Below are 27,371 nucleotides of genomic sequence, written 5' to 3'. Positions count from 1 at the left end.
TGTTGCTGAGGCTGGCTTTGAACTGATAGTCCTCCTGCCTCAGCCTCCTGAGCTGCTGGGATGATGGGTGTGCACCACCATGCTCAACTGAGACTCATATTTTTTAACAGAACAAATTGGATGGTTCTGTTATGAAAAGTAATCCCTCTGGCTCCCTTATTTAATTTTATTTTTCTTGTGGTACTGGGGATGGAACCTCAGGGTGCTGTAAAACTGAGCTACATCCTCAGCCCTTTTTAGTTTTTATTTTGAGGCAGGGTCCCCTGAGTTGCTAAGATGACAGGTGTGCACCACTATGCCCAGCTGAACATCCTGACTTTAGTCCTATTTAACAATCTTTCCTTCAGGATTCGTTCATCTGCTTTACAGATGTAGAGACTGAGACCCAGCAAGGAAGTGGCTTCCCAACTTGGCACCCATTGGAGACACAGCTAAAAGTCCTCTTTCTCCTTATTTGCCCTCCACGCGGTGCTTCCTTGACTCATGAATAACATTCCCCTTCTTCTCGGCCGAGTCACCATCTCCCTCCTCTCTGCCTGGAGATGCCCAACCCAGCCCAGCCAAAGCATTCTTTTTGTTGTTGCTGTTCTTTTTACTTGGACATGAAAGTAGAGAGTATTTTGACGTATCACACATACATGGAGTATAACATCCCATTCTTGCGGTTGTTCATGAAGAGGGATTTCACCGGTTGTGTGTTCATAGATGAACATAGGAAAGTGATGTCTGATTCATTCTACTGTCTTTCTTATTCCCAACCCTCCTCCCTTCCCTTCATCCTATGTCTAATCCAACGACTTCCCTCTCCCTGTTGTGAGCTAGCTTCTACCAGAGAGAACAATCAACCTTTGTTATTTCACTTAGCATGATAGTCTCCAGCTCTATCCATTTATTGGCAAGTCGTAAAGTCATTCTTTTTTATGGCTGAGTAATATTCCATGGCGTATATACACCACATTTTCTTTATCCATTCATCTGTTGAAGGGCATGTAGGTTGGTTCCATAGCTCAACTATTGTGGATTGAGCTGCTATAAACATTGATGTGGCTGCATTACTATAGTATGTTGATTTTTAAGTCCTTTGGGACTTAAATCAAGGAGTGGGATAACTGGGTCAAATGGTGGTTCCATTCCAAATTTTCTGAGGAATCTAATCTCCATACTGCTTTCCAGACTGGTTGCACCAATTGCAGTCCCACCAGCAATGTATGAGTGTTTCCCCCCACATCTTTGCCAACATTTACTGTTACTTGTATTCTTTTTTTTTTTTAAAGAGAGAGTGAGAGAGGAGAGAGAGAATTTTTAATATTTATTTATTTATTTTAGTTCTCGGCAGACACAACATCTTTGTTGGTATGTGGTGCTGAGGATCGAACCCGGGCCACACGCATGCCAGACCAGCACCCTACCGCCTGAGCCACATTCCCAGCCCCTACTTGTATTCTTGATAGTTGCCATTCTGACTGGAATGAGATGGAATCTCAGTGTGGTTTTAATTTGCATTTAAAAAAAATATTTGTTGACCATTCATATTTCTTCTATGAAGTGTCTCTTTAGTTCCTTTGCCTATTTATTTATTGAGTTATTTGGTTTTGTTAGTGTTAAGTTTTTTGAGTTCTTTATGTATTAATGCTGTATCTGAGGTGCGGGTGGCAAAGAGTTGCCCCCATTCTGTGCAGCCAAAGCATTCTTTGGTGGAACCTTCTGCAGACCCAGCCTGGCAGAAGGAGCTGGGGTGCCAGGGTGAAGAGGCAGAGGTCATGTTCCTGATGTTGATGTGCTCCCACTGGTGAGGAGACCACCAAATCTCAGAATGCCAGACAGGCACACAGGAGCACGGGCTGGGAAGGAGGGGGCCAGGCTGGGCCCTGGACCCACACCAGGACAGGAGCAGTAGCTAAGGGAAACAATTCATTAAATACCCGTCATGCCACCAGCAGCTTGTGAAGGTGATTCAGGAAATAGATGGGTTGATATTGTGTGGGGTGGGGAGGGGGGTGCATGCCCACGTGCACGCACGCAAACATGATTTCTTTTCTAAAACCACCTTTAAGTCTAAATACATGTAAAAAACATATCCAGAGCAATGAATGTTCCCAGAGAACCTCCCATGTTTATCACAAACTCAGATAAACAAAATGTTAGGAGCCCCCAAAAAGGTTTGGTCACCCCAAAGCTCAACGGCAGCCCAACACCGCAGAGCTCTGTATGAATGCGGGCTTTGGAGCTTCATATAAAGGAAATCAACAGCTTTCATCTCCCGCTTCTCTTGCTCAACACATTGTGAGTGAGACGCCCCCGGGTGGCGGCATTTCCTTCTAGAGCACAGAGTGGCTGTGCATGGCGCATTGATCTTAATCTGCGCGTCTGTGGACAGACATCTGGGTTCTTTGCAGCTTTGGGCTGACAGGAACAGGGCTGGAGGCTAAGACAGGAGGATGGCAAGTTGGAGGCCAGCCTGGGTAATTTAGCAAGACCTTATCTCAATATAAAATAAAAAGAGCTGGGAATGTAGCTCAGTAGTGGAGCAGCCCTGGGTTCAATCTCTAGTACCAAAAACTAAGAAAGTGCTACCTTAAATAATCCTGTGCGTGTTATTGGTGTCTTTTAGTGGACATGTGCACATATTTCTGAGGAATTGCTGGGTCATTAGAACATCTAAGGTAGGTAGATGTTCGTCCCTAGGCGTTATTGCCAAATATTTTCCAAAGTGGCTGTGCCAAGTTATACAAGCAATAGTAGTAGATGAGGTTCTGCTCACATCCTCCTCTTCCTTTTCTTTTTCTTTTGAGACAGGGCCTCACTATGTTGCCCAGGCTAGTCTGGAATTCGTGGCCTCAGGCAATCCTCCTGCCTCAGCCTCCCAAATAGCTGGGACTGCAGGCAAGCCTTTAATTTGAGAAAATGAGTTCTTGAATAAGGAGCTGGCATCGGATTGCCTGCCTTTGGGTCCTAGCCATCTCCTAAACATGTGATCTCCAGGGCTGGGGGTGTAGCTCAGTGGTAAAGCACTTGCTTGTCCGAGGCCCTGGGTTCGACCCCTGCACCCAGAAGCAAACAAAACATGCGACCTTCAGCAAAGCCTGCTTCCTGAGTTACAAAATGGGTTAAAAGTCACGATGTGTGCCAGGAGAGGTGGCACTGTGATTCCAGCTACTGAGAGGCTGAGGCAGGAGGATCACAAGTTCAAGGCCAGCCTGGGCAACTTAGCAAGACCCTGTCTGAAAATAAACAATAAAAAGAGAGGGGAGGTAGCACGATGGTAAATCACCCCATGGTTCAATCCTCAGTATCCCCTACCCCCCAAAAAAAGAAAGCGAGAGAAGAAAAGTCATGTAGCTTTTGTGATGATTCTTAATATCTCTTAGTAAGAGCTCCATAAATGTTAGTTATTTATCACCAGTTTTACTATAGACCTCTGGAACACTTTACCTCTTCCAGCCTCAGTTTCCCTGCCATAAAATGGTTGTAAAAATACCCACATATGCACACAGTTGAGAATCATGTGTAAAAGTGCTTAATTTTTTTTTTCAGATATAACTTTTTCTTTTCCTCCCCCCTTGCTTTTTTTTTTTTTTTTTTTTTTTTTGCACTGGGGGTTGAACCCAGGGGCTCTTTACCACCGAGCTATACATTCCAATTCTTTTTATTTGTTTATTTATTTTGGTACTAGGGATTAAACCCAGGGGACCTTAACCACTGAGCCACATCCCCAGCCCTTTTTTTATATATAATTTATTTAGAGACAGGGTCTTGCCAAGTTGCTTAGAGCCTTGCTAAGTTGTTAAAGCTGTCTTTGAACTTGCGATCCTCCTGCCTCAGCCTCCCCAGACTCTGGGACTACAGGTGTGCACCACCACACCCAGATAAAAAATTTTTTCAAAAGGCTGAGGATGTGGCTCAGTGGTTAAGTGCCTCTGGGTTCAATCCTTGGTACAAAAAAAAAATTAATTTTGAGACAGGGTCTTGTTGTCAAGGCTGGCCTCAAAGTTGTGATCCTCCTGCCTCAGCCTCCTAAATTGCTGGGATTGCAAGTGTGGACCACCACATCCAGCTGAGATATAATTTACAAAATATAAAATTCACCCCTTTTCAGTGGTTCAGTCTGGAAAGAAACTCCTAGCCCATTAGCCATCAGGCCCCCCTCCCTGGCCCCAACCCTCAGCAATTGCTAACTTGCTTTCTATTTCTATGGATATTTAAAGTGCCAGTTTATTGGTTTTCTAAAGTTTTTTTTACTTTTGCAAAAGCAAAAATTAAATACTAACATCACTGCTTGTCTCTAAAGCAAAGCCAAGTTGTGGGTAAATTAATGTGTTTAGACATACCCCCAAACTGGGTTTGACATGATTTCCAAAAGTATGTGTTTTGGACATAATGTATTAAGATGTACTTAATACATTTGTGTATGTGTGTGTGTGTGTGTGTGTGTGTGTGTGTGTGTACAGATAGATAAGATAGATGGGTGAGTAGACAGATGGGTAGATGAAAGGATGGGATAGATACAGGATGGTCCAGGCGCAGTGTCACACACCTGTAATCCCAGCAGAAGATTGCCGGTTTGAGGTCAGACTGGGCAATTTAGCAAGATCCTGTCTCAAAATAAAAAGTAGTAAAAAGGGCTAGGGATGTAGCTCAGTGATAAATCATCCCTGGGTTCAATCCTCCCTCCTGAGAAAAAAGAGAGAAGGATAGGCCGGGTGCGGTGGCGCACACCTGTAATCCCAGTGGCTGAGGAGGCTGAGGCAGGGGGATCATGAGTTCAAAGCCAAGCTCAGCAATTTATCAAGACCCTGTCTCAAAAAAAGGGGGAGGCTGGGGATGTGGCTCAATGGTTAAACACCCCAAGGTTCAATCCCCAGTTAACCCCTTCACAAAAAAGAGAGAAAGATAAATGGATGGATGGATGGATGGACGGACGGACAAAGCACACCTAGCAGACAGCTGCAGCTCATTTATTCAACAAACACCCGTGTGCACTTGGGAAAATGGGCCATAGAGAGAAGAAGGATGTGATTCTTGCTTCCAAGGAATTTGCCATCTAGTGGGAAAGAGAAACCCGTGCACCCCTCGCTGTGAATGCAGAACAAAAGGAAATTAGACTTGAATGGACTGGCACAAGGGTTGGGGGAGACTTTGATTTTTACCTGGAAAACCCTCAGAAGAGGTGGGAGGTGGTACTTCAAGAATGTAATCTGATGGGAAGGCAGTGTGGGGGAGGAATACTGAGAGCCAAGGCTGGGAGGCGGGGACACATGGTGTCAAGCAGGTCCACTGGGAACAGCCGGCTCTTCACACCCCAGTCTGGGCTTGTCTTGCACCTCCATGGACGGTAAACCAAAATTGTTTTCTGAGAGGCCATGGGTAGAAGGGGTCAGATGGGAAAGGCAGTGAGAGGGGAGTCAGGCTAGCTGTGCTGCATTCTGGGCAGGGCCACCCTAAACCAACTGTGACATGTCAGAATTGTGGACATTCTCACATTTATTGTGTACTATGGTATTGTTCTGTTTTGAATTTCACAGGCAGAACGTGTCTTTTCAGTATGAGACCTCCCAAGGTGTCATCAGGCCCTGCAAAGGGTAAAAAGAAGTGCAGAGGGCTCTTGATTGGCAGTTAATGACCGGGGAAGGGAAGGGAAGGGAAGGGCAAGGGAGGGAACTCACCTATAATCCTTCCACTCCACTCAAACCCAGCTCAGGAGAAAGTCTCTGAAACTGAAGGAGGACAACCCTGAGATTTACTGCTGGGGACAGGAAGCCAGGGAGGAATGCTGAGGGGGAGCCAGGGACACTGATAGCAAAGACTTTGAACTTTGAAGCAAGGGTCAAGTTGCCAGATCCTAAGAAATGGCTGAATTCAGTGTCCCCATTATACAGGTGGAGTGACCAGGGAGACAGATTTGCCCAAGGTCATTCATGGAATTAGTGGCAGAGCAAGGATTATTTGGGGTCTCTGCTTGAGCTAAGGCCCCTGAGTTGGGAGCCACAGGGAAGGGAATAAAAGGAGGTCCTACTTCCTACCCCCACCCGCATGGTCCAGTAAGGTGACAGATGTGAATGCTCCCACCGGGTTTCTATCCTCAGACGCAGGAACAAAAGCTGGACCTCAGCGTCAGTGAGAGGAGGGGATGCTTCTGCGCTGAGTGCTTCCTGGGGGATGTCCAGGGGACGGTGGCCAAGGCTCCCCCTTACCCACCACTGGTAATGGTCCTGCTGAGCCTCTCAGGACTCACAACCAGGGAACCTCGAAGTATGCCAATCATAGATGTGAATCTCTCAGCTGTTGGAGGACCGTGAGGGGTCAGGAGCCAAGAGATCAGGGAGGTCGGGTAGATGGACAGTAGTTAGGTGGGGGGAGAAGCCACCCAAAAGCACGAAACCAGGCAAGGAGGTGTGATGATCGACTTTCCTGAGAACCCTTTTGTAGGGGCGGTTCCATGAGGACTCCAAGTGGTCAAATCAGAAGGGAGGGACAGAGGGGAGGTCGGGACAGACCCCTCAACGAGGGGATCCCGGGACTCACACCTGGGATGTCGATTGAGCCAATATAAGCCCCGCCCGGTCCGCTCCCTTCCCCCTCCCCCTCCCCCCTCCCCCCCCCCGGGGCTCAGAGGCTCCGCCCCCTCGAACGGCCTATCGTGAGGAAGGGCGGGGCTATGTTAATAAGGCCGGGCCGGCCACTTTGAGCGCTCAAGTGGCTCTGCCGAGCGCTGGCCAAGCGGCAGCGGCCATGGCGCTGGCAGGTCTGACCACCGGCTTGCAGGTCCCGCGGGTCGACCCCAGCGCGGACTCGGACTCGGACACAGACTCGGAGGACCCGAGTCCCCGTCGCAGCGCGGGCGGTCTGCTCCGCTCGCAGGTCATCCACAGCGGGCACTTCATGGTGTCGTCGCCGCACAGCGACTCGCTGACCCGGCGGCGCGACCAAGAGGGGCCAGTCGGGCTTTCCGACTTCGGGCCGCGCAGCATCGACCCCACACTCACCCGCCTCTTCGAGTGCTTGAGCCTGGCCTACAGGTGAGGGCGGCTCCGAAGCCCGACGGCCTCGACTCTCGGTGGCGGGACCGCGTGCTGGGGCCCTGGGCACCCCACGCGAGCCTGGTCCCCGGCTGCGCCGGGAGACTCCGGCCACAACCTGGGCTTCCCACTCCCCCAACCCTGAGTGTCCTCAGCCGCGACCCTGCCCACTGGCTTCCGACCGACCCGTACACTCCGCACCACGTCACCTCCTCCCCGAGCGCGGACCGCTTGCCCTCGGTAGGCCCCCACCAGGCCTCTCTCCCAGGTCGCGGCTTCTCTCCCCGCAGAGAAATGCCAGGCGTCCCTCGCGCTCCCAGGACTATAGGCCAGCCTGGCTCATCTCCACCGCTTCACCCGGGCCATCCCACCCGATCAGATGTGGCCCTGGACGCCCTTCCCCAGCAGCCCATTGACCCCTCTGTTCCTGCACTGGTACTCCCAGTGCCCAAAGTCGTTCCACTCCTTAGCACCGTCCACTGAAACTGAACCAGTCTCTCATCCGCCTTCCCCCAATTGCCGGGACCCGACTTCGCGATCTGCTAGGTCAAGGGTGGAGGGAGGAGGGTGCCGGGGCGTGCGGAGAAGCTAGCCTTAAAAGTTCCAGGGGAGGACCGGCAGGGGGTGCTGTAGGCCGCAGGGGCTGGTTCGAGGGAGGCCAGGGCTTGCAGACCCGGGTGGCCGCGGGCAGCAGAGCGCCTAAAGCAGTCTGGGATCCCTGCTTAGCGCAGCACAGAACGCGCAGGCCGCACCCGGTTCCCTCTCCACACCCGTGTCCCAGAGGAGGGCGCGAACTGGGGTCCTGGCTCAGTGCCCTGGAGCAAAGTTCTCTGCAGCGAAGGGGCCAGGATAAATTATCAACCGAAAACAGTAGAGGAGAAAGGGGGATCGGCGGCCTTGATCTCATCTCTGTGCAAATATTCCTCTTCCTCCGCGGCGCCTCCTCCCCTTGAGAGAAGCGCTGGCTACAGACCGGTACCTGCCGCCCCACAGGGAGCTGGAGCTGGGGTGCGGATTGCCAAGGAGTTTTGCCTACCCGGTGGCCACCGAGCCACGCGACCCCATTGGCTGGAGGCAAAGTAACCTTGGCCCACAAGTTCTGGCCTCGGGCCCAGGTCATGTTGCAACCTGATCATCCAGGGCGCTAGACCGATGTGGAAAGTTCAAATTCCCGTCCCTTTCTGCCCTCCCCCATTTGGACATCACGAGTCTGCCCGGAACAAAACATCTGAGGTCCTAGGACACCGGATGCGCCCCCTTCTTCCCACGCTCCCCCAAGGGTCTTCATTTCCCACCCATTTCACACCCCTTACACCACAACAGCTCCTCGTGAGCTGGGTAACATCCGCCCCTCAGCCCAGACTATGAGTGGGCGAAAAGGAAGGTTGGTAAGGTGAGGGGCAGAGAATACCCCCCAAATCGCGCCCTAAGAGGCTGGCTGGAGGCTGATATAACCCCAGTTGGGGGCACTGGTGAAGAGAGCTGCTGGATTTTTTCCCACCAAATGCACAGAATGTTAAATCTCCCTATCCTATCCTGGGTGCCAGCCTGAGCACCGAGGATGGGGGTGGGTCAGCAGAGGAGACTTCCGGTTTCCCCATTTGGTATAGGAAAAAACTGAGGCTCAGACTGGGACAGTGTTTGAACTGCAGTTACAGAGATCTCCTGGAGGAGCCAGAATTGCAGAAGCAGAGTGTCCCAGGGAAGCAGCTGGATGGAAAGGGACCAGGCAGGCAGGCAGGGGGTCCAGAAAGTGGTGGGAGAAACAGGCCAACTTGAGAAGAACAGCCTGCTGCCTTTCACCCTCCTCAGGGCAGTGTGGGCAGGGCGAGGACTTTTCTAGTAGCCTGTGTTCCCTGGTTTCGTGGGTGGAAGCCCCAGGGAGGCAAGTTGTGGAGACTCCAAGAAAGCACTTGTTCATGGTCAGAGCAGGGTAGCTAGGGAAAGAGTGGCCTCCGGAGGGTGGGGCAGCAAAAAGGACCCCTATTGGGGCTACTTTCAAGGGAATTCCTCCATGTGGGGGGGTGGGGGGGGTGGGGTGCTGAACCAAGTTCTAAGGCTCTCCCCATCCCATCCCTGAGATTCTGAGCTTCCCATTGGTCACAAGAAGCTCTTGAACCTTGTCCCAGGGCTTTTGCACCAGGCTGGGTCCCACCCCTCACATCCAACCAACCAAATGCTTTCCTCCCAGGCTTGGATGTTGCTTGGGCCACACACCTCAGCAGGGAGATGGTGGAGGGCAGGCACTGGGTGATCACGCGGGGCTGGGAGGTTGCTGGGATACGGGCAGGGGTAACAAACTCAGGAGTTCCCCCACCTGGGTGGACAAAACAAGCTGGCCCAGGAGGGGGCAGAGTCCCCCCACCCCCAGCCATGTCTTCTTACTGGACAGATGGTGTTTATCCAACTGCAGGACAGAAGGGGCCAGCCAACAGGCTAGGGCACTGGCTATATACTTTATTTGGGTAATGAGGCCTGTTATACTCTGGGGTGACAGTCTCCTCCCCCCAGCAGCCATCATTACCCCAAAGCAAACACAGGAGCTTGGAGACCAGAGAGGAGAGGAGACCCAATGATGCATGCACCCAAGGTGCCATAGAGAGAAGAGCTGAGGGGTCAGACTGCCACCTGTCACCCCCAGGAGGATGGAGGGGCCCCTGGAAAGAGCTGCCTGGCCTTCTGCAAGGCTTGGGGTCTCCCCATTTGAGCAGGGGTTGCAGAAGGTGAGCCAGAGGGACGTGTATGCAAACCTGGCTTGTAGACCCCACAGGGTCTAGTGTCCCAGAGCATCTTGACCTCCTGGGTCAGCTTGCTGGTGGTGATAGACTTGGCCTGTGTCCAGCAGGACCCTGAGTCAAACCATCAACTGCATAGAGCCCTTTGCCCTGCAGACTTAGTGGAGCACTAACTGGTGTTAGGCTCAGAGTTAAAATGCCCTGTCTTCTATATACTTCCTGTGGGCCCTTGTGGCCCTAAGAAGGGCACACCACCCAGCTCAGTACACACTGCCAACCTGGGGCTGGAGATGGGCATCTAAAGGGCAGTGAGAAGCGCTCCTGGCTGCTCTGAGGCTGCCCCTTGGGAAGAGTCTTCCTCGCCATCCTGGCACACTGGCCAGGTGAGCCAGTGTGCCCTTGGCCTCTCCTGGTCCAAAGGGGCCAGTGAGACCAAGAAAGTCTTTGCTGTATGAACTGAGGCATTCCCCTTTCCTTTCCTGTCCCTCAGGGTCATCTCTTTCTCTTGTTAAATAAGAAGTGGGCACCATGGTGCACACTTGTAATCCCAGCAGCTTGGGAGGCTGAGGCAGGAGGATCACAAGTTCAAAGCCAGCCTCAGCAACTTAGTGAGACCCTGTCTCTAAATTAATAATAAAAAGGGCTGAGGATGTGGCTCAGTGGTTAAGAGTCCCTGGGTTCAATCCCCAGTACCAAAAAAAAAAAAAAAAAGAAAAAGAAAGAAAAAAGAAAGAAAAGAAAACACAAATGTGGCAGGCATCAAGGCATCATGACTCATGCCTGTAGTCCCAAGTACTCAGGAGGCTGAGGCAGGAGGATCTTAAGTTTGAGGCCAATCTCTGAAACTTAGAGAGATCCTGTCTGAAAATAAAAAATTAAAAGGGCTGGGAATGTAGCTCGGTGTCAAAGCACTTGCCTAGAATGTGCAAAGCCCTTGGCTCAATTCCTGCAAAAAAAGAAAAGAAGGAAGAGGAAAAGAATTGGGCGACCCTCCCCAGCTGGTCCACAAGACAGATGCCTGTGAGGCCACCCAGGAGGATGCAGTTGTTCTTATCACCATGCTGATAAGCAAGGGTCAGCCTGGATGACAGGCTGGTGTCTGCGGGGAACACGGCATAGAGCCCAGTCTTTAAGGTTAGATGCAGGGCTGGGAGAGCCAGCCACACATGCTTAGTGCATGGGAAGAGGGTGGAGCCAGTTCCTGCAGGAGTCCCCCACCTTTTCCATCCCCACCCCACCCTGACCCATCCTCTCCCTCTGACAGCGGCAAGCTGGTGTCTCCCAAGTGGAAGAACTTCAAAGGCCTCAAGTTGCTCTGCCGAGACAAGATCCGCCTCAACAACGCCATCTGGAGAGCCTGGTATATCCAGTGTGAGTGGGCACCGTGGAGTGGCCTGTCCCCAGCCAGAGGGCTCCACAGGGAAAGCCCCGGAGGCCCTCAGAGCCAGCTCTGGCAGAGTGCTGTGGCGTTTTGGGGAGCTCCCCCTGACTGGGATGTCTGAACTTCTGACTCCCAGAGGGTGCTGGGAAATGTGTCCCAGAGGGTGCTGACCACTGTGAAACCAGAGGGCACCCCTTGGAAGCACTAAGATAGGCTAAGATTATGCGTCAAGTTCAAGGCCCATCCATTCTGGATCCCACTAGTAGAGTCAGGTGCCTTGAATGCCAGGCTAAAGAAGGATATGAAACATCCTCTCAGCCAACTGCATCACTTTATGAATGGGGAAATGGCGGAAGGTCTTGCAGGGGTCTCCACCAGCTTCATTGAAGTCCTTACTGAATACCCAGCAGGTATTTGGTAGATGGGACTCAGAGAAGCCATATAGGGTGGTGGAAGTGACCCTGGCCTTAGAGTTCTCACCCTGTCTCTGCCCCTTGCTGGTTGTGGAACTTCAGGCAACAGGCTTAACCTCTCTGAACCTGTTTATCTATAAAATAAGAGCACCAACCCTACCTTTCATGGTTGATGTGGAGACAATAGATATGAAGGTGCCTGGAATTAAATTCTATACCTGAAGAGGTCACGATTATCCATTTAGGGACAGTCCCCTGTGCAGCAGGGCAGCATAGGCTGAGGATGGGACCAGTCAGCTGAGTGTCAGGACCTTGTCCAGCTCAGTTAGGTCCTGCTGCAAAATGAAAGGCGGCTCTGAGCTGGGAACACACAGCCCAGGAGGGACACATGCCGTCTTCTGTACACTGGCATGTGGATCCCCTCCAAGCAGAGGGAGTGTCATTTTCTGGCTTTCCTTCATCTCTGTGCCAGGCACCTTCATAGAGCCTCTTAGTCAGGGCTTTCCAGCAACTCTGAGTGAGGGGTATGATGGTGCCCATTCTGTGGATGAGCCACTGAGGCTCAGAAAGGCAGAGATGTGTTCAGGTTCACGGAGCTTAAAGACAGCTGGCAGCTGCGCAGCACCCTGCCCCCCACTCCCACTCTCTGAGCACATGCAGGTCGCCCAGCACAGGGGGCGGCCAGGCTGTGCAGGAAAGCAGGAGATGCAGGCCTTTTGGATGCTTTCTCTGGGTCTCTGCCATTTCTGAGAACTTGCATGACAGGTCCCGGCCAAAATGATCAAACCAGGAAGCTGATAAGCCAAGGGGAGTCAGTGTCTCCCCATCCAAGGTCCCCCTTACTCCCAAAGCTGAATGGGGCACAAACCATTTACTCTGCAGAAGTTTCTGATGACCGCTGAGTCGTGATGGCCCCATCCCTGGGGTCCTCACCCAGACAGATTCTGATCTCCAGCTATGGTACAAGTTGCCAGAGGGACCCCAGGTTCTGCATGGCACAGAGCTGGATTTGAACCGAGTCCCAGCAGGTCCTGCCTATGTGTGTGGCCACAGGGAAATCGCCAACCTTCCAGATCCAGAACTTGCTCATCTGAAAAATGGGTGTAATGACAGGTCCCACGCACCAGTTTGCTGTGTGATTTCAGTGAGGCTGTCTGTACCTCCGCAGGAGCCTGTACTCAGAGGGACTCCCTGGATATGAGTAGCTGGGTTTGATCATTATTATTGGATCATGGTGGCAGCATGTGTCAGGAACCCCCTCTTCCTCCAAAACCAAAGGTTTGAAGGTGGGCTGCAGAGGGGTGGAGGGCTGCCTGGCTCACCCGCCCCAGCGGCTTGCCTTTGTCCCCAGTAGGAGAGGCCCTGCTGCCCCTCAGCAGCCTCCTGACCTCCGGGGTCCCTTCTTTCTGCCCTGCCACTCGCTCTCCCTTGCTTGAAGAGCCTCTTGGTTTCCTCGGAGCTCCCAGGGCACTTTGCACCTCTCCTGGGCAGGCGAGAAGGACTTTCCACTTGCACTATCTGTGCTGTGTTTGTTTACTTCCTTATCTCTCCATGGAGCTGAGAGCGCCCTGATTCAACCATGTATCCCTGTCCCAGCATCTGTCCCAGCAAAGGTGCAAAGGAACAAACTTACCAAACAAAGCCTTCCCCAGCCCCAGGAAGCCACACTGTCACAGCCCTTCTGTCCAGAGCACAGGGTCTCCGGGCTAGGCAGGAGAGGCCACTCAACCCTGATTCTCTGGGGGCCCTGGACATACATAACCTTTCCTGGTGGTCATGTTCTCATTTGGGAACTCGGGACAGATACTCTTCAAAGCCTTCCTTGCTCTAAGCCCCTGGGAGTCTATGCATCCAAGGTCCCTTGTGTCCTGTCCAAGCCAGGTTCAGGAGCCAGGACCAAGCCCTTCCTCCAGTCCAATGAGCGTCCACTATGCAGAATATCCTTGAGGGCAGGACTTTGTAAATGGTGCCAAAAGTCCTAATGAATGTCACACTCCAGCAGTCCCCAACTTCCCTGTCCATGTTTGTCCCAGAGAAAATTGGATGAGGCAAGATAGATCCTCATGAACTGGCCCCTCTTGAGGAGTTGGTGATCGTCGTCTTTGCAAGGGTCACCTTTGCTTTGTTTGGTTTGTTTTATTTTTGTAGTGCTGGGGTGGACCCAAGGCATGCTAGGCCAGAGCTCTACCACTGAGCTACGTCCCAGCCCAATTCCCTCTAACAAAGGCCTGCTGGGTGCCACCCTGTCCCAGGGGAGGCAGACCTGCACAGGGCTGACAGGCAGGGTGGAGCATGGGAAGACAAGGCCATTGGGGCTTGGGGAAGGAGGGGCTGCCCCGACGGGTGGGCAGAGGAGGAATGGGCATTCCTGGTAGACTGTGGGCTGTGTGCCTCGGAGGTGGGGCTTATGAAGGAGATGGGAAGGGGGAGAAGCAGGTGGGCCCCAGAGTCGGGGAAGTCCAGTTGAGACCAGGGCATGACTGAGAGAGAGGAGAGGGAGGGGAGGGACGGTGGAAGAAATGTCACAGGTCCTGTGGAACTGATGTGGTCTGTCCACGCATTAGACTGGAATGCTGGGAGTTGGTGGGGAACTTTTGTGGCAAGTTTTGGGACATCTTATTGAGGGTCCCTAGGCAGCTGGGATATGGAGCTGGAGCTGGAAGGGGCAGTGAGAGAGGCTGGGGTGGCACCGTAGAGGAGACAGTGCCCAGAGGTGAGGGGGCAGGAGAGCAGAGAGGGGCTCCTGGAGGAGGTGGGCGGTACATACTGAGGTCTGGGGGGACGGATCCAGTGGTGTGGGGCAGATGCTGAGTTTCAGGAGGTGGAGATGAGAGCGAGGGGTGGAAGTGGAGGGACAAGTGACAATTTCAGAGCTTGAGAGCAAAGCAAAGGGATGCAAAGACAGAGAATTAGCTGGGAGCTGGGTGCAGTGGCACATGCCTATAATCCCAGCAGCTTGGGAGGCTGAAGCAGGAGGATGAAGAATTCAAGACCAGCCTCAGCAACTTAGTGGGGCCTAAGCAACTCAGGGAGACCCGGTCTCTAAACAAAATATTTTAAAAGTGCTGGGGACATGGTCAGTGGTTAAGCGCCCCTGGGTTCAACCCCTAGTACCAAAAAATAGGAAGGGGCTAGAATGTGCTTCTGAGCCAGAGGGAAAGGACCTGGGAGAGGTCAGGATTGGAGACAGAGAGGTGTGGAGGTTGCTGGACAAGGGCTTAGGGAGGTGGCAGGGAGAAAGTGGGCCAGGGCTGGTTTTCTGAGGAGGGAGTGTGCATACCAAGGAGCCAGAGACAGGGGACCCTGCCTGTGACTTGTGGCCTCACAATCTATTCAGCAAACCTTGCCTGTGCCCCTACCAAGCTCCAAAAGAGGACAAAGAAGATCCCAGAGGGCCAGGGGAAGCAGGAAGGCTTCCTGGAGGCAGTGCTTACTCCAGTCTCAAAGTCCAGGCAGGATTTCATAGGGTGTCACTTGAGGCCCAGTTTGTCCTGCCCTCCATCCCCATGGGGGGATGAGGGAGCTAGTGCCCCTCACCTGGCCCCCTTCTCTCAGATGTGGAGCGGAGGAAGAGCCCCGTCTGTGGCTTCGTGACACCCCTGCAGGGGCCAGAGGCTGACGAGCACCGGAAACCGGAGGTAGCTGAGGCTGATGGCCGCCACCCACCTACCCACCTACCCAATCTCTTGTACCAAATTTTTTTTAAAAAAGCCCCCCCCCTTCTTCGCGCTGGGGGGGAACGGCTGGCCGGGCGGGCAGGGTTTGGATGAGAGTTGGGAACTTGGCGGCAGGGTGCCGATGTCACGATGTCACCCTTCCCACTGAGTCCTGTCCCCTGACCCTCCCCAGGCTGTCGTCCTGGAAGGGAATTACTGGAAGCGGCGCATCGAGGTGGTGATGCGCGAGTACCACAAGTGGCGCATCTACTACAAGAAGCGGGTCAGTGAGGGACCCAGGGATGGCCCCAGGACTTTCTCCTGCGGTTGCTGGCCACAGACTCTTGGATAGCCCTGGAGGGGCTCCCCGACCCCTGCTCTCTTCATTCAGACCCAGGCTGACAGCGCCACCGTGTGGCCACATGATCTCCTCGCAGACTGCGTACTCTGGGTGGCTGCAGCCTGGGGAGCCCCTGGGAGAAACATTGGGATCCCATTGATGGGGTTGGGAACGGAGGAACTAAGGGGAGGAGGCAAGGGATCCAGCGTCCATCTCTGTGTCCCTGCAGCTCCGAAAGTCCAGCAGAGAAGGGGATCTCTTGGCCCCCAAGCAGGTAGGTGCTTGGGAGACCAGTGGGGACTGGGATCTGCCTGCTTCCACCCAGCTAGCCAGGGCAGATCTGGGGGTGAAGGTGGGTTGTGAGGGGGGTGCAAGTGGTTCAGGCTGGGAAAAACAGAGATCGCAGGAAGAGACCCTTATCTTTTCTGATAAGGGTGTTGGCCATCCTGGTCTGACTCCTGGAGGAAGTTGTTGGAGAGTGATGAGTTGACCTTGGCCTTCCAGGAGGCAAACCTGGTGCCCAGGGAAGGTGAAGTGGTGTATCTCAGAGAGGCCCTCGGCCGGGGGGGCCACTTCATCCCCAAGCAAGGGGTGACTTGCTTGGCTGTCAGTGACCGCTCCATCTCGCTAGGCGGAAGGTGGGTGGCCACCGCCAGAGCGATGGTGCGAGCAACTCTTCTCCAGCGTGGTGCCCGTGCTGCTGGGGGGCCCCGAGGAGGAGACCGGTGGGCGGCAGCTGCTGGACCTGGACTGCTTTTTGTCCGACATCTCCGATACACTCTTCACTATGACACAGCCCAGCCCCTCGCCCCTGCAGCTGCCCCCCGAAGACGGTGAGGGCCTGCATCCATTCAGGAGGCAGGGGAGGGCGGCAGGATGGCCAGGGGAAGGGATGCAGGCGCTGAGGGCCTGTGTCCAGGCAGGAGGCAGGGGAGGGTGGCAGGATGGCCAGGGGAAGGGGTGCAGGCGCTCCTGCCCCTCCACCGCTCCTGATGTCTCTCTGCCCCTCCAGCCTACGTCGGCAATGCTGACATGATCCAGCCAGACCTGACGCCTCTGCAGCCCAGCCTGGATGACTTCATGGAGATCTCAGGTGGGGCAGACCCCTCCCCCAGATGAGGCAGATGGGCAGGGTCAGTGCAAGGAAAGTCTTAGGGTTGACCCTGAGACCCCAGGCCAGTGCAAGGCCCCTCTGGGAGGGCAGATAGTCTGGGTCATTTCTGAAGCATCTTTCTGACCCTCCTTTGTCCAGCTTTGGGATACAGCTAGTGTGGCCTGTCATTAGCACAAGGCCAGATGAAATTCGGGACCAGGAGAGCAGGGACTTTGAAGCTGCAGGCTCCAGGGGCTCCCAGGAAAGCAATGCATGCCAGACTTTCTTGGAGGGGAAAGGGACCTTGATTTGTTTGGGTCTGTTTATTATTTATATAATGCTTTTAAAAAGTATTTATTAAAGAACATGTCAAACATACACAAGTAGAGAGAGAGTCGGTCAACAAACCCCACATGGCCTCCATCCCGACCTGCCAGCTCGCGGCCACGGTTTCACCTGGCCACTTTCCCCCTCCTTCTCCTGTAGTATTTTTAGGAAAATTCCAACCATCAGACCTTGCAAAGCATTTTGGAAAGTAGTTTCCCTGCTTCCTCTCCTGACCCAGGGCCATGAAGTCATCATGTCTTAGCATCCTTTTTTAAAAAATTTGGTACAGGAGATTGAACTCAAGAACTGACCTACTTGCCCAGCAGTTTTTGACAGGATCTTGCTAAGTTTCTTAGGGCCTTGCTAAATTTCTGAGGCTGTCCTCAAACCTGCAATCCTCCCACCTCGATCCCCTGCATGGGATTATAGGTGTGTGCCACTGCACCTGGCCCTGGTGTCCTTCCAGAGATAGAGGTAGGTCCGTATAAGCCAATGTGGACAATTTCTGGTTCTGTTTTCACAGCAGATTCTTCCTCACATTGTTCTCTTCACTGAGCTATAGATCTTGCAGACTGTTCCCTATATGCATGCATTTAGGAGCTCCCAAAGCCATTTTGGGGGATAGACAAACATCAAAGCTCAGGCTGTCTCACTCAAGGCCAGGGGAAAGAGGGAGGGTCCCTGGGATAGAGGCTTAATTTCAGTGACCCCCCCAACTCCTTCCCCACAGGGTCGTGGGCCTGTCACTCAAGAGGAGGAGGCCTATGGGGCGGGGATTAGGGAATGAGGAACCACCCCTACCCCTGCCCCAGCCCTGGGCTGGGTGGGGGCTGCCGGGGGCAGAAGTGGATGGAAGTGCCCTGGGAGCAGACCAGCCTGGGAGGGCGGCAGCCCTGCCTGGGTACCCAAGCACCCACCACAGGTAGGAGCCCAGCTGGGTCCCTTGAGGCTCCCAGTGAGACCCAGACAGACTGGGGCTGGGCATCGGCTTCTCTCAGTCCAAGGTAGCAGCTGGGTGGGGGCAATTGTGGGTCATGCCGAGCAGGGCTAGTGTGGCCCTCTCAAGTCTCTGCACCCGGAGGGCAGGGAGCATGGGGGCTCTCGGGCTCATATTCCAGTTGTCCCCAGGAGCCCCTCCCTGGAAGGCTGAACTACAACCCAGGGAGGGTACAGAACTCCACGGAGACTGGAGACTAGGCGAGGGCAGGGCACAGGGGGTAGCTAAAGGATGGGGCTCCAGGAAAGGAGGGCAGGCCAGGGAGTCCCTGGTGAGGGAGGTGAGGGAGGGATGGGCTCCATGAGAGGTCAGGGCTGGGAAGTGGCTTCTCTCAAGCCAGGGTGGGAAGAGGCATGGGAAGCCTCGAGTAAGAGGGAGACTGTGCCTCAGGAATGCACGGGGCTCGCCACCCCATGCCCGAGCCTCCGTGGGTGCAGTGGGTGGGGGGCTCTGTGTGAGCTGGTTCTAAAGCCCTGGGCCTCAAGTGGCCTAGTGATGAGGCCCATGGTCCCTGGGGAGCCGGGGTGGAGGATCAGTGACCACCACCTGGGCCATCCAGTTCCTCCCTGAAAGGGGGCATCATGAGGAAGCTGCCTTCTAACCAGATGCTGAGAAGGCAGATGTGGGCAGAGAGTAGGTAACACTGCTGAGCCTGCTGCCTCAGGGCAGGTCCACAGGGAGTCAGGGCTCAGACATGGCCACAGACTGATGCTGACCCTTAGGTTCTATGCCTTCCGGCAAAGCAGAATCACCTAAGACAGACAGACACACAGACACACAGACACACACACACACACACACACACACACACACACACACACACACACATGACTCCTGTAGGTTCTGCATCTGATCTCCTGAGAGGGGGCTCCTGGGAAAGAGGCCAGACCAGCTCCCTTAGCCAGGGACCCTGAAGGGAAAGAGTGGACAGGGTCCATCCCAGGCCTATAGGGAGCTGCCATGGCGGGGTCAGGTCTGGCAGCCCAAGAAATCCTGAGAGCTGGTACAGACCGCAGGCCAGTCAGGGTCAGAGAAAGGTGCCCGGAAGGGAGCGGGTGGGCGGGTGGCGCCCAGGCCCGGGATGTGGTCAGGCCACAGGCAGCTGCTTCCCAAAACCAGAATAGCCCAAGACTTACACAACCCGCGCCCCAAACAATCCGGCTGCCTGCCTCCCCAGCCCCTCCAGGCTTCTCAGTGCCCCCTGCTCCTCAGCCCAGGCTGAGACCACACTTTGGGCGCGGTCACCCCGTCACACCCTGCCTCCTCCTCCTGGGCTCTGCTCTTGCAGCCCCACCTGTTGGCTTTCCAAGAAACCTGACCTTCCCTGACCCACTGACCTCCTGACCAGCTCACCCCTAGCTCACCCCTAACTCCTGCCACCCGGGAGCTCCTCCCGGCACCCCACCCTTTGCCCTTTTGGCCCTTGTCTATGCCACCCTTTCCAGACCTCCAGCAGAGTTTGTAAGGGGAGCAGGCAAGGGGATGGGGTGGGGAAGGGACTCTCCTGGGCCTAGTAGGGGCTCTCTGGGGGACCCTGGGTCCCTGCTCACTCACTCCCCAACCCCTGCTCTATCCACTTGGGCCTGTCCCGCCCCAGACTCTGTCTGCTTCCCCCAAGCGAGACAGAAACTCCTGGTTTCACAACCTCCTGTGGAAGCCCCTCTCCCCCTCCAGCGCCCACCCCATCTCGGCTAGCCTGAGTCCTAACCCTGCCACCCTGTGTGTCCGAATTGCAGATTTCTTCACAAACTACAGACCCCCACAGATACCCACATCTTCAAACTTCCCAGAACCCCCCAGCTTCAGCCCCGTGGCTGACTCTCTCTTCAGCAGTGGGATCCTCGGCCCGGAGCCACCCCCAGCCCCCTCCATCATGACCCACCTCCCGGGACACAACCGCCTGCAGGTGAGCTCCCACCACCCCATCGACCATGCCCAGCTCCCCTGAGAGCCGGCTCTGGCTGTGGCCCTGCCCGTGTCCAGGCTGTCTACAGGAACTTCCTGAAATCCAGGTCTGGAGCTGGCCAATCCAGAGAGACTCTGGGAGGGCCATGTAGCAGCACAACTGGACTGGTATAGGTGGGGGAAGGCCCAGGGCATGAGAACCACACAGCAGGGCACTACCTGGGGCTGGGCTGCTCTGGAGAGCTTTCTGGAAGAGAGCAGGGAGTTCTGAGTCTTTGTGAGCCTCAAGTGTGGACAGAGGAGACTGAGAGAGGGCAAGCCAGGTGGGAGGAACAGCAGGAACCAAAGCATGGAGGCAGGAAGTTCACAGATATGTAGGAAACAGTGAGTCTACCATCTTGGTTCAGAGGTCACGCTCCTGTTTCTGTGTGAGAAGGCTTTTCCCTCCAATCTCAGACTTTGAGGTACTATCCTAGTTGGTCACTGAGGGGTCTGTCTCCTCTGCCAGGAGCTCCCCCCTGGAAGAGCTAGTTTTTGCTCACCTCTGCATCTTGGTACCTCGCATAGCCCAGGCACAGGGCACCACTCAGTCAATGTTTGTCCAATGAGTGAACAAGAGGGAGAATGAGTGTGTGAATGGATGGGTGTACTGGTGAGTGGACAACTGCATTGTCAATGATGGCGCATGGGTGGGTGAGAACAGGTAGATAAGCGGTTGGTTGGATGGGTGGGCTGGTGGGTGGGTTCATAGACACCAAAGATTGATAAATGGGCTGGTGAGGGAATAAATGGCTGGTGAAAATGCAAATGTCGAGTGGATGGCTGGATGGATTACAGATGGGCTGGTGGGTGAGTGAAGGAAATATGGGTGGCTCGGGTATTAGCCATGACTCCATCCCTAGGAGGCTGCTGTTGAGATAGGGAGATGAAGTAGCTCAAAGATGACAGAAGACATAGGTGGATGGATGGATGGATGGATGGATGGATGGATGGATGGATGGATGGATGGATGGATGGATTGGTGGATGAGCAAGTGGATGGATGGACAAACAATGGATTAGTGGGTTGGTTACCAGATGGGTTGGTGGTTAAGTTAGTAGATGAATGGATAAACTATTTGGCAGATGCATGGGTGGGCAGGGAGACTGATGATCTTGCCTAATTTGTGCATAAATGTAGTCTACTCCTTTTTCCCATTAGATTATAATTTCTGTGTGTGGGGTGGGGGTTGTTTTTAAAGGCAGGGATCATTTCTCCCATGTGGCCCTGGCCACAGCTCAACCAGAGCAGGAGGCTGCTTGGGTTGGCTGCAGGGAGCCCTGTCCCCTGCTCTTAGTGTCTGTCTCCCCAACTAGGCTCGGAACAGCTGCCCTGGCTCCTTGGACCCCAGTGCCTTCCTGAGCTCTGACTTCCTCCATCCTGAAGACCCCAAGCCCAAGCTCCCACCCCCTCCTGCCCCACCTCCTCTCCTCCAGTACCCTCCCCCTGCCAAGGTGCCAGGCCTGGAGCCCTGCGCCCCGCCCTCCTTCCCGCCCCTGGCTTCGCCCTCTGCCTTGCTGCAGGAGGATCCCCTCTTCTCTGCCAGGTTTCCCTTCGCTGCAGTTCCCCCTGCCCCAGGAGCATCCCTACTGCAGGCTCCCACAGCCTTCCCACCCGTGCAGCCTGCCCCAGGCCCTGCCCCTGCGGCCTTCCCCTTAGACCATCTGCCCTCGGGGTACCCAGAGCCAGCCTTGGGCCCTCACTTCGCAGTGCCTCAGGGTGTGCAGCCCCGAGGCAAGCCCCCCACCCCATCCTCCAGGGGACGGAAGGCCTGTGGCCCCACCTTGGCCCCTGCCACTGTCAGAATCAATAACCCCTGCCTCACACAGCTGCTCAGGAGAGGTGAGATGGAGGGGCAGGGCCTGGAGGGAGGGGGTGGGGATGAGGGGGCGACCTTGGGGTGGGGGCTGGGAGAGCCCAGGGCGAGTTCCTTCCAGGGTGGACTTAGCAGGTGGGCTGTATGTGAAAGGGGTGGGCTTGCAGGAGGGGGGTCTTGAGCCACCATGGGCTTGGGCCAGCCCCAGCAGCCCTCACGGTCCTGCCTGTGCACAGCCAAGCCTGAGCAAGCCCTGGAACCACCGCTGGCACCCAGCGCCCTCCTGCGGGCCCCAGGGTCTCCGGTAAGATGGCGGGCACTGGGAGGTGCGGGGAGCCCAGAGACTCTACCCCACTCTCTGCCCTTCTCCATCCAGCAGGAGACCATCTCCGAGTTCCCCTGTGCCTTCTTTCCTCCAAACCCGGTCCCTACACCACCCCGACCACCTCCAGCCCCGACCACATTGGCCCCTCCCAGGCCCCTGATTGTCCCCAAAGCAGAGCGGCTGTCACCTCCAGCACCTGGCGGTAAAGAGGGTTGCAGGGATTGGGGAATACAGGGGGTGGATGGAGAAGAAGGATAAAGGAGAACTAAACTATGTCTGGGGCCAGGATGAGAGGAACAAGGCAATGGGACCCTCTCCCCTGTGTGTTGGTCTGTCTGTGGGTCTGTCTCTGACACAGGCAGCGAACGACGGAGGTCAGGGGAGCTCAACTCCATACCAGCCCCAGGGGCGCTGAGTGTCAGCGTCTCCCCCCCTCAGCCCATCCTCTGCCGGGGCCGTCCTGACAATAACAAGGTGGGCATCATCCCCGGCCTGAGACTGGTTTGCTACCCCAGCCCCTCCCAGGCTCCTTCCTAGGCTCACTCCTCTGTTTGCTCCCCAAGACTGAGAACCGTCGCATCACGCACATATCTGCGGAGCAGAAGCGTCGCTTCAATATCAAGTTGGGGTTCGACACCCTGCACGGGCTCGTGGGCACACTGAGTGCCCAGCCCAGCCTCAAGGTGAGCCCCTAGCCACAGGGCCCCTTCCTGGGCGGCTCCCCCAGCAAGACCAGATCCCAGGTCCTCCAGACACTCTGGTAGGACCGCCTCCAGCACGGAGGCCCACACTGGTGGCTCCCGCAGGTGAGCAAAGCAACCACGCTGCAGAAGACAGCCGAGTACATCCTCATGCTGCAGCAGGAGAGGGCGGCCATGCTGGAGGAGGCCCAGCAGCTGCGGGACGAGATCGAGGAGCTCAACGCCGCCATCAGGTAGGCAGGGACTGGGCGGGTGGCCGGGGTAAGGGGGACATGTCGCCACTGAACCCCCAGCCCCTCACCCGCTCCTCGCCCCTAGCCTGTGCCAGCAGCAGCTGCCCGCCACTGGGGTGCCCATCACACACCAGCGCTTTGACCAGATGCGAGACATGTTCGACGACTACGTCCGGACCCGAACACTGCAGAACTGGAAGTTCTGGGTAGTATCCTCACTTAGACCAGCGGCCTGGAGGAGCAGGGACAGCTGCAACGGAGGGCTGGCTACCTGGGCCCAGGGAAGGGGCTGTGGTTCTGCCCCCTGCTTTCAGGCCTTTGGCCAGCAGGATGGCCTGGAGGTGGAGCTAAAAGGGAGACTGAGGAAGGAGCCCTGGGCAAGAGCAGCCAAAGCCCGGCTTTCAGGAAGCGCTGGGGTGTCCTTAAGAACCCAAAATGGGTGGTGTGACACCTGAGAAGACATAGAAGCCACAGGGTCAAGGTCTTGACTGAGCCAGGGCAGGGAGCCCAGGGATACGGGACAGTCCAGCATGAGCAAGGGCTGTGGAAGAGCCAGAGAGCTGGACCACCATTGGCAGGATGGGAGGAGGCACAGCAGGAGTCCTTGGGGTCAAGGTTAGACAGTTCCGGGTTCTTCTTTCCCCTGGTTTGGGTCAGATGTCAAGGCTCCATGTGAGGTGGTGGGGACATCATGTGGACCACAGCCCTGCTCCTTGACCCGGGCCCAGTTCAGCGTCCTCATCCGGCCTCTCTTCGAGTCCTTCAATGGGATGGTGTCCACGTCAAGTTTGCACAGCCTCCGCCAGACATCGCTGGCCTGGCTGGACCAGTATTGCTCCCTGCCTGCCCTCCGGCCAAGTGCGTGAGCCCCCACCTGCCCACTCACAGAAGTGTCAGGTCTCAGGGGAGGGGGTTCCACCCTGCTCAGGCCCTGCTCCAACCTCCCTTCAACACAGACTAGGGTTTGGGATCCTTCCACCAGGCCCCCTGGATGATCTTCCAGCTGCCAGGGTAACTACAGGGAGGTGTCTCTGTCTCTCCTCAGCTGTCCTGAACTCCCTGCGCCAGCTGAGCGCTTCAACCAGCATTCTAACTGATCCCAGCCGTGTGCCCGAGCAAGCCACAAGGGCAGTCACAGAGGGTCCTGTCGGCAGACCACTATAGTCCTGGCAGATGACGCTGAGCTCCAGTGACAACTTGCTGGGCACTCTCCTCCTGTCCCAGGCTCTGACTGGCTCCTTCCCTGAGGGTTGAACGGGACCCAGGTCTCCCACCTCCTAGAGGCCAAGAGGAGGCGTGTCCCTGTCCCTGCTGTACCACTGATGTGATTCTGGGCCACTCGCAGCCCCATCTCTGGATTTCTATTTCCATTCAGCAAAATGGGGATAGGGAAGGTTCAGCCACCAGATGACCCCAAGGCAGCTGTGACACTGGGGACCTAAGCTGCCAGCTCAGAGAAGGAGGAGGACAGCCCTCTTTCCCTGTCACTTCTGCCTGCTCCTCGACAGGGGCCACCAGCCTCAGTTCCTGAGCAGGGAGGCAGATAGGAGGGTCTCCCTCTGCTCCTGCTGCCAAGGTGCAGGGCTGCAGGAGGCTTCTCTTGGGTGAGGCCAGGGGGGGCCTGGTGCCAGGAGAGACCAGGGCGGGGGTAGCCACAGCAGGACAGGCATCTTGTGTGAGTGTGGCTGTGTGCGTGTGGGTTTTATAAATAATTCTTGATCAATAAAAGAAGAAAATGCCTGCCTGTGGGATGGCGGCGTGACTGTCAACGTGTGTCACTCTGGGTGGTCTCCTCTGCTGACAGTGGAAGGTGCCTTTGTAGAGGGCCATGTGGATTGTGAAATGATCTTAGCTTTTACTCTGAACTAGAAGCTGCTGGAAGGTTTTGGGTGGAGGTGAAACTTCTTTCCAGGAGCTCCTGGGTGCTGAGCTGAGAACGGGAAGAGGCAGGGGAAATCCACCCCCTGGAAGTCCTCCTCCATAGACAGCAGAAGGCTCCATGGGTTCCGTGCTTTTGGAGTTGGAAGACAGCAGAGCCAGGACCAAGGAGTGGAAGTGACCACCCTGCTGTGTGAGGGGACAAGCAGAGGGTGGACAGCTACTTGGTTGGGATGCCCTAGAAGGAACTGGTACTTCAGGTGTGGAGTCGCAGGAAGAGGCTAAGGCCCCCATGCTTCTCCTTCCTTCATTCATAAAACAAGCGTTGCCCCAGGGACTGTGGTGGGGCCAGGCCAGGGCGGTGGCTCTGTGGATTCTGTTCATTGCAGTATCCCTCCTCCTGCAGTTGGCATCCAAGCCTGCAGGTTGGGATCCTTTTACATCTTCTCAGAACTTCTGGAGACACTTTCAGATATAAATAGCAGACAGAGCTTTCTGTGGTCTTTCCCTTTCCCTCATTCATTTGAAAAAGAACACTAATTTGGCCATGGTGGCCATACCTGTGATCCCAGGAGGCTGAGGCAGGAGGAGTGCAAATTCAAGGCCAGTCTGGGCAACTTAGTGAGATCCTCTGTAACTTGGAAAGACCTTGTCTCAAAATAAAATACAAAAAGGGCTGGGGATGTGGCTCCATGGTAAAGTACCCCTGGGTTCAATCTCAGTATCAAAAAGAACAAAAGCAATAATTGTTGAACATTTCTAGCATTTATTATGTGCAGAGCATTCTTTTAAGTGATTTGGGTGTTAACTCATTTCATCCTTACTGGTGGGTTGTGAGGATTTCCCAGTAAATCTAAGCTGGGTGTGGCCATGCATGCCTGGAACCTCAGCTGCACTGGAGGCTGAGGCAGGAGGACTGCTTGAGCCCAGGGGCTCCAGGGCAACCTGGGCAGTAGACTAGGACCCCATCTCTTAAAAAAATGAGTAAAATATACAAAGCATCTACAATGGTGCCTGGTATGTAACACTATGTAAGTTATAACAATATTATTATCTGCATTTTAGAGCTGGGAAACTGAGGCACAGAAGGGTTAAGCCACTTGCCCTAGGTAAAATGGTTTGTGAGCCATCAACGCTGCTCCAGAGGTGGCTTCAGCCACTCTGCTGTGGGGGGTGGTGGGTGTGCCCAGCTTCTGGCGCTCTTTCCTGCTGCGTCCTTCCAGGACATTCTCCATAAGACATACCCTCGATCCTGCTCAAGATGGCTTCTTCCCTTGAAAGTGTGCTTACACTCGTTGGCTGTCTCCCCTCCTCTCCCATGTGTCCATCGGACCCTGCCCAATTTAGGCTCCCCCTCCTCCTAGAACCCCTAAGCTGGACTCCTGCCTCCACTCTGCTCCCACTGAGCTCATTTCCGACTGAGTCTCTGCTTGAAAAATCCAGGTGCGCTTCTGGCTTCCTCTGGGCCCTTGGCTTTCTTGAACCATTCTCCCTCCAGACGGCTCTTTCTCCCTAACAGTGCCTTCTGGGTTTCTGCTGCCTCTTCCTCAGCCTGTCCTGCCCTGGCTCCCTTTTCCTCTTGCTCTGGGGCAAATGCTGGGCCTTGCTCTGGGGGAAGCCCCTTCAGCCTCTCTGCTAAGGACCTCCTCCTCCATGTCTATCTCTGCTTCTCCCTAGAGCTATATACAACCACATGGGCCGCCCTGACACCTCCTTCCAGATGTTCTCCAGCTCCCTTGAATTTGTGGTGACTTGAGCTGGTCCTCTCTGTTCTTGGGACAGGAGCCATCACCCAAACTTGTGTGGGCTTGAAGCAGATATCTTCAGCCCTTTCCCACATCCCACTGCCCTGTGCTACCTCTTTCTGAGGCCTGGCCAGTTGACTAAGCCTTTTCCTGTCAGCCATCCCCTGGTCCATAAAACATCACCTTTCCATCTACTCTAGCATTTGCCTTCTGTGTCCCTGCCAGCTGCTTCTCAAACTGACCTGTGTGATCGAATAACTTGGGGTGCTTCAAAAAAATCTTCATGCCCTGATCCAGCCTGAACGACTCAGATCAGAATCCCAGGTGTGATGCTTAGACACTGGCAGTTTTGAAAGTGCTTTCAACATTCAGCCAAGGTCAAGAACTCTAATAGAAGCTTTCAGCTGTGAATAACGTGTAGCTGGGGCTCGGATTAGTTCCAATCAGAGGTTTTGCTTTATTTTCTGGTACTGAGGATGGAAGCCAGGATCTCATACAAGCTAGGTAAGTGCTCTGCTGCCGAATTATACTCAGCCAGAGGTTCTTAAACTTTACTGTGCAACAGAATCAACTAGGGAGTTTGTTAAAATACAGATTGCTGGGCCTCACCTCTAAGTTTCCCAGTAGCAGGTCAAGGATGGAGTTTAAGAATGTGCATGTCTGGTACTCCTGGACCACACTTTGAGAACCACTATCTATGTGTTTTTTTTTTTTTAATTTTAATTTGTTACATATGACAACAGAAAGCATTACAATTCATAATACACACAT

General features: G+C 54.7%; 1 protein-coding gene and 1 long non-coding RNA gene across 7 annotated transcripts in view; one reads left to right on the top strand and one right to left on the bottom strand.

Moving 5' to 3' along the window:
• The window catches only part of Mlxipl (MLX interacting protein like), a 33,677-nt gene extending 8,931 nt beyond the window's left edge, over window positions 1-24,746 (top strand). Inside the window, exons 1-17 of one of the 5 annotated variants that reach the window (XM_040277604.2) lie at window positions 6,668-7,016; window positions 11,016-11,122; window positions 15,101-15,183; window positions 15,395-15,484; window positions 15,771-15,815; window positions 16,173-16,374; window positions 16,554-16,634; window positions 19,695-19,864; window positions 21,219-21,744; window positions 21,955-22,022; window positions 22,098-22,245; window positions 22,402-22,517; window positions 22,607-22,726; window positions 22,850-22,977; window positions 23,063-23,186; window positions 23,706-23,835; window positions 24,023-24,746. In XM_040277604.2, coding sequence (XP_040133538.2) covers window positions 6,730-7,016; window positions 11,016-11,122; window positions 15,101-15,183; window positions 15,395-15,484; window positions 15,771-15,815; window positions 16,173-16,374; window positions 16,554-16,634; window positions 19,695-19,864; window positions 21,219-21,744; window positions 21,955-22,022; window positions 22,098-22,245; window positions 22,402-22,517; window positions 22,607-22,726; window positions 22,850-22,977; window positions 23,063-23,186; window positions 23,706-23,835; window positions 24,023-24,141 — 2,544 coding nt within the window. In that variant the 5' untranslated portion in view covers window positions 6,668-6,729 and the 3' untranslated portion in view covers window positions 24,142-24,746. Of the gene's footprint in view, window positions 1-6,667; window positions 7,017-11,015; window positions 11,123-15,100; window positions 15,184-15,394; window positions 15,485-15,770; window positions 15,816-16,172; window positions 16,375-16,553; window positions 16,635-19,694; window positions 19,865-21,218; window positions 21,745-21,954; window positions 22,023-22,094; window positions 22,246-22,401; window positions 22,518-22,606; window positions 22,727-22,849; window positions 22,978-23,062; window positions 23,187-23,705; window positions 23,836-24,022 lie in introns of those variants that run through there. The other 4 variants (XM_005328601.3, XM_040277606.2, XM_040277605.2 and 1 more) reach the window with 4 other exon arrangements.
• On the bottom strand, window positions 4,940-8,173 carry LOC144367469 (uncharacterized). Of its 2 annotated transcripts, none has more exons than XR_013426881.1 (2): window positions 7,226-8,173; window positions 4,940-5,570 (listed from the first exon to the last, which is right to left on the bottom strand). It is a non-coding gene; the product is annotated as an uncharacterized LOC144367469 (long non-coding RNA). The 2 variants fall into 2 exon arrangements; XR_013426880.1 differs by lacking the exon at window positions 7,226-8,173 and adding an exon at window positions 5,664-6,563.
• Window positions 24,747-27,371: the final 2,625 nt, after the last annotated feature.

Source organism: Ictidomys tridecemlineatus, chromosome 10 (assembly GCF_052094955.1).
Source record: "Ictidomys tridecemlineatus isolate mIctTri1 chromosome 10, mIctTri1.hap1, whole genome shotgun sequence".
In the NCBI taxonomy this organism is placed as follows: Eukaryota; Metazoa; Chordata; class Mammalia; order Rodentia; family Sciuridae; genus Ictidomys; species Ictidomys tridecemlineatus.
The sequence above is the reverse complement of the archived record's forward strand: the minus strand, read 5'-3'. Positions and strand labels throughout refer to the sequence as shown.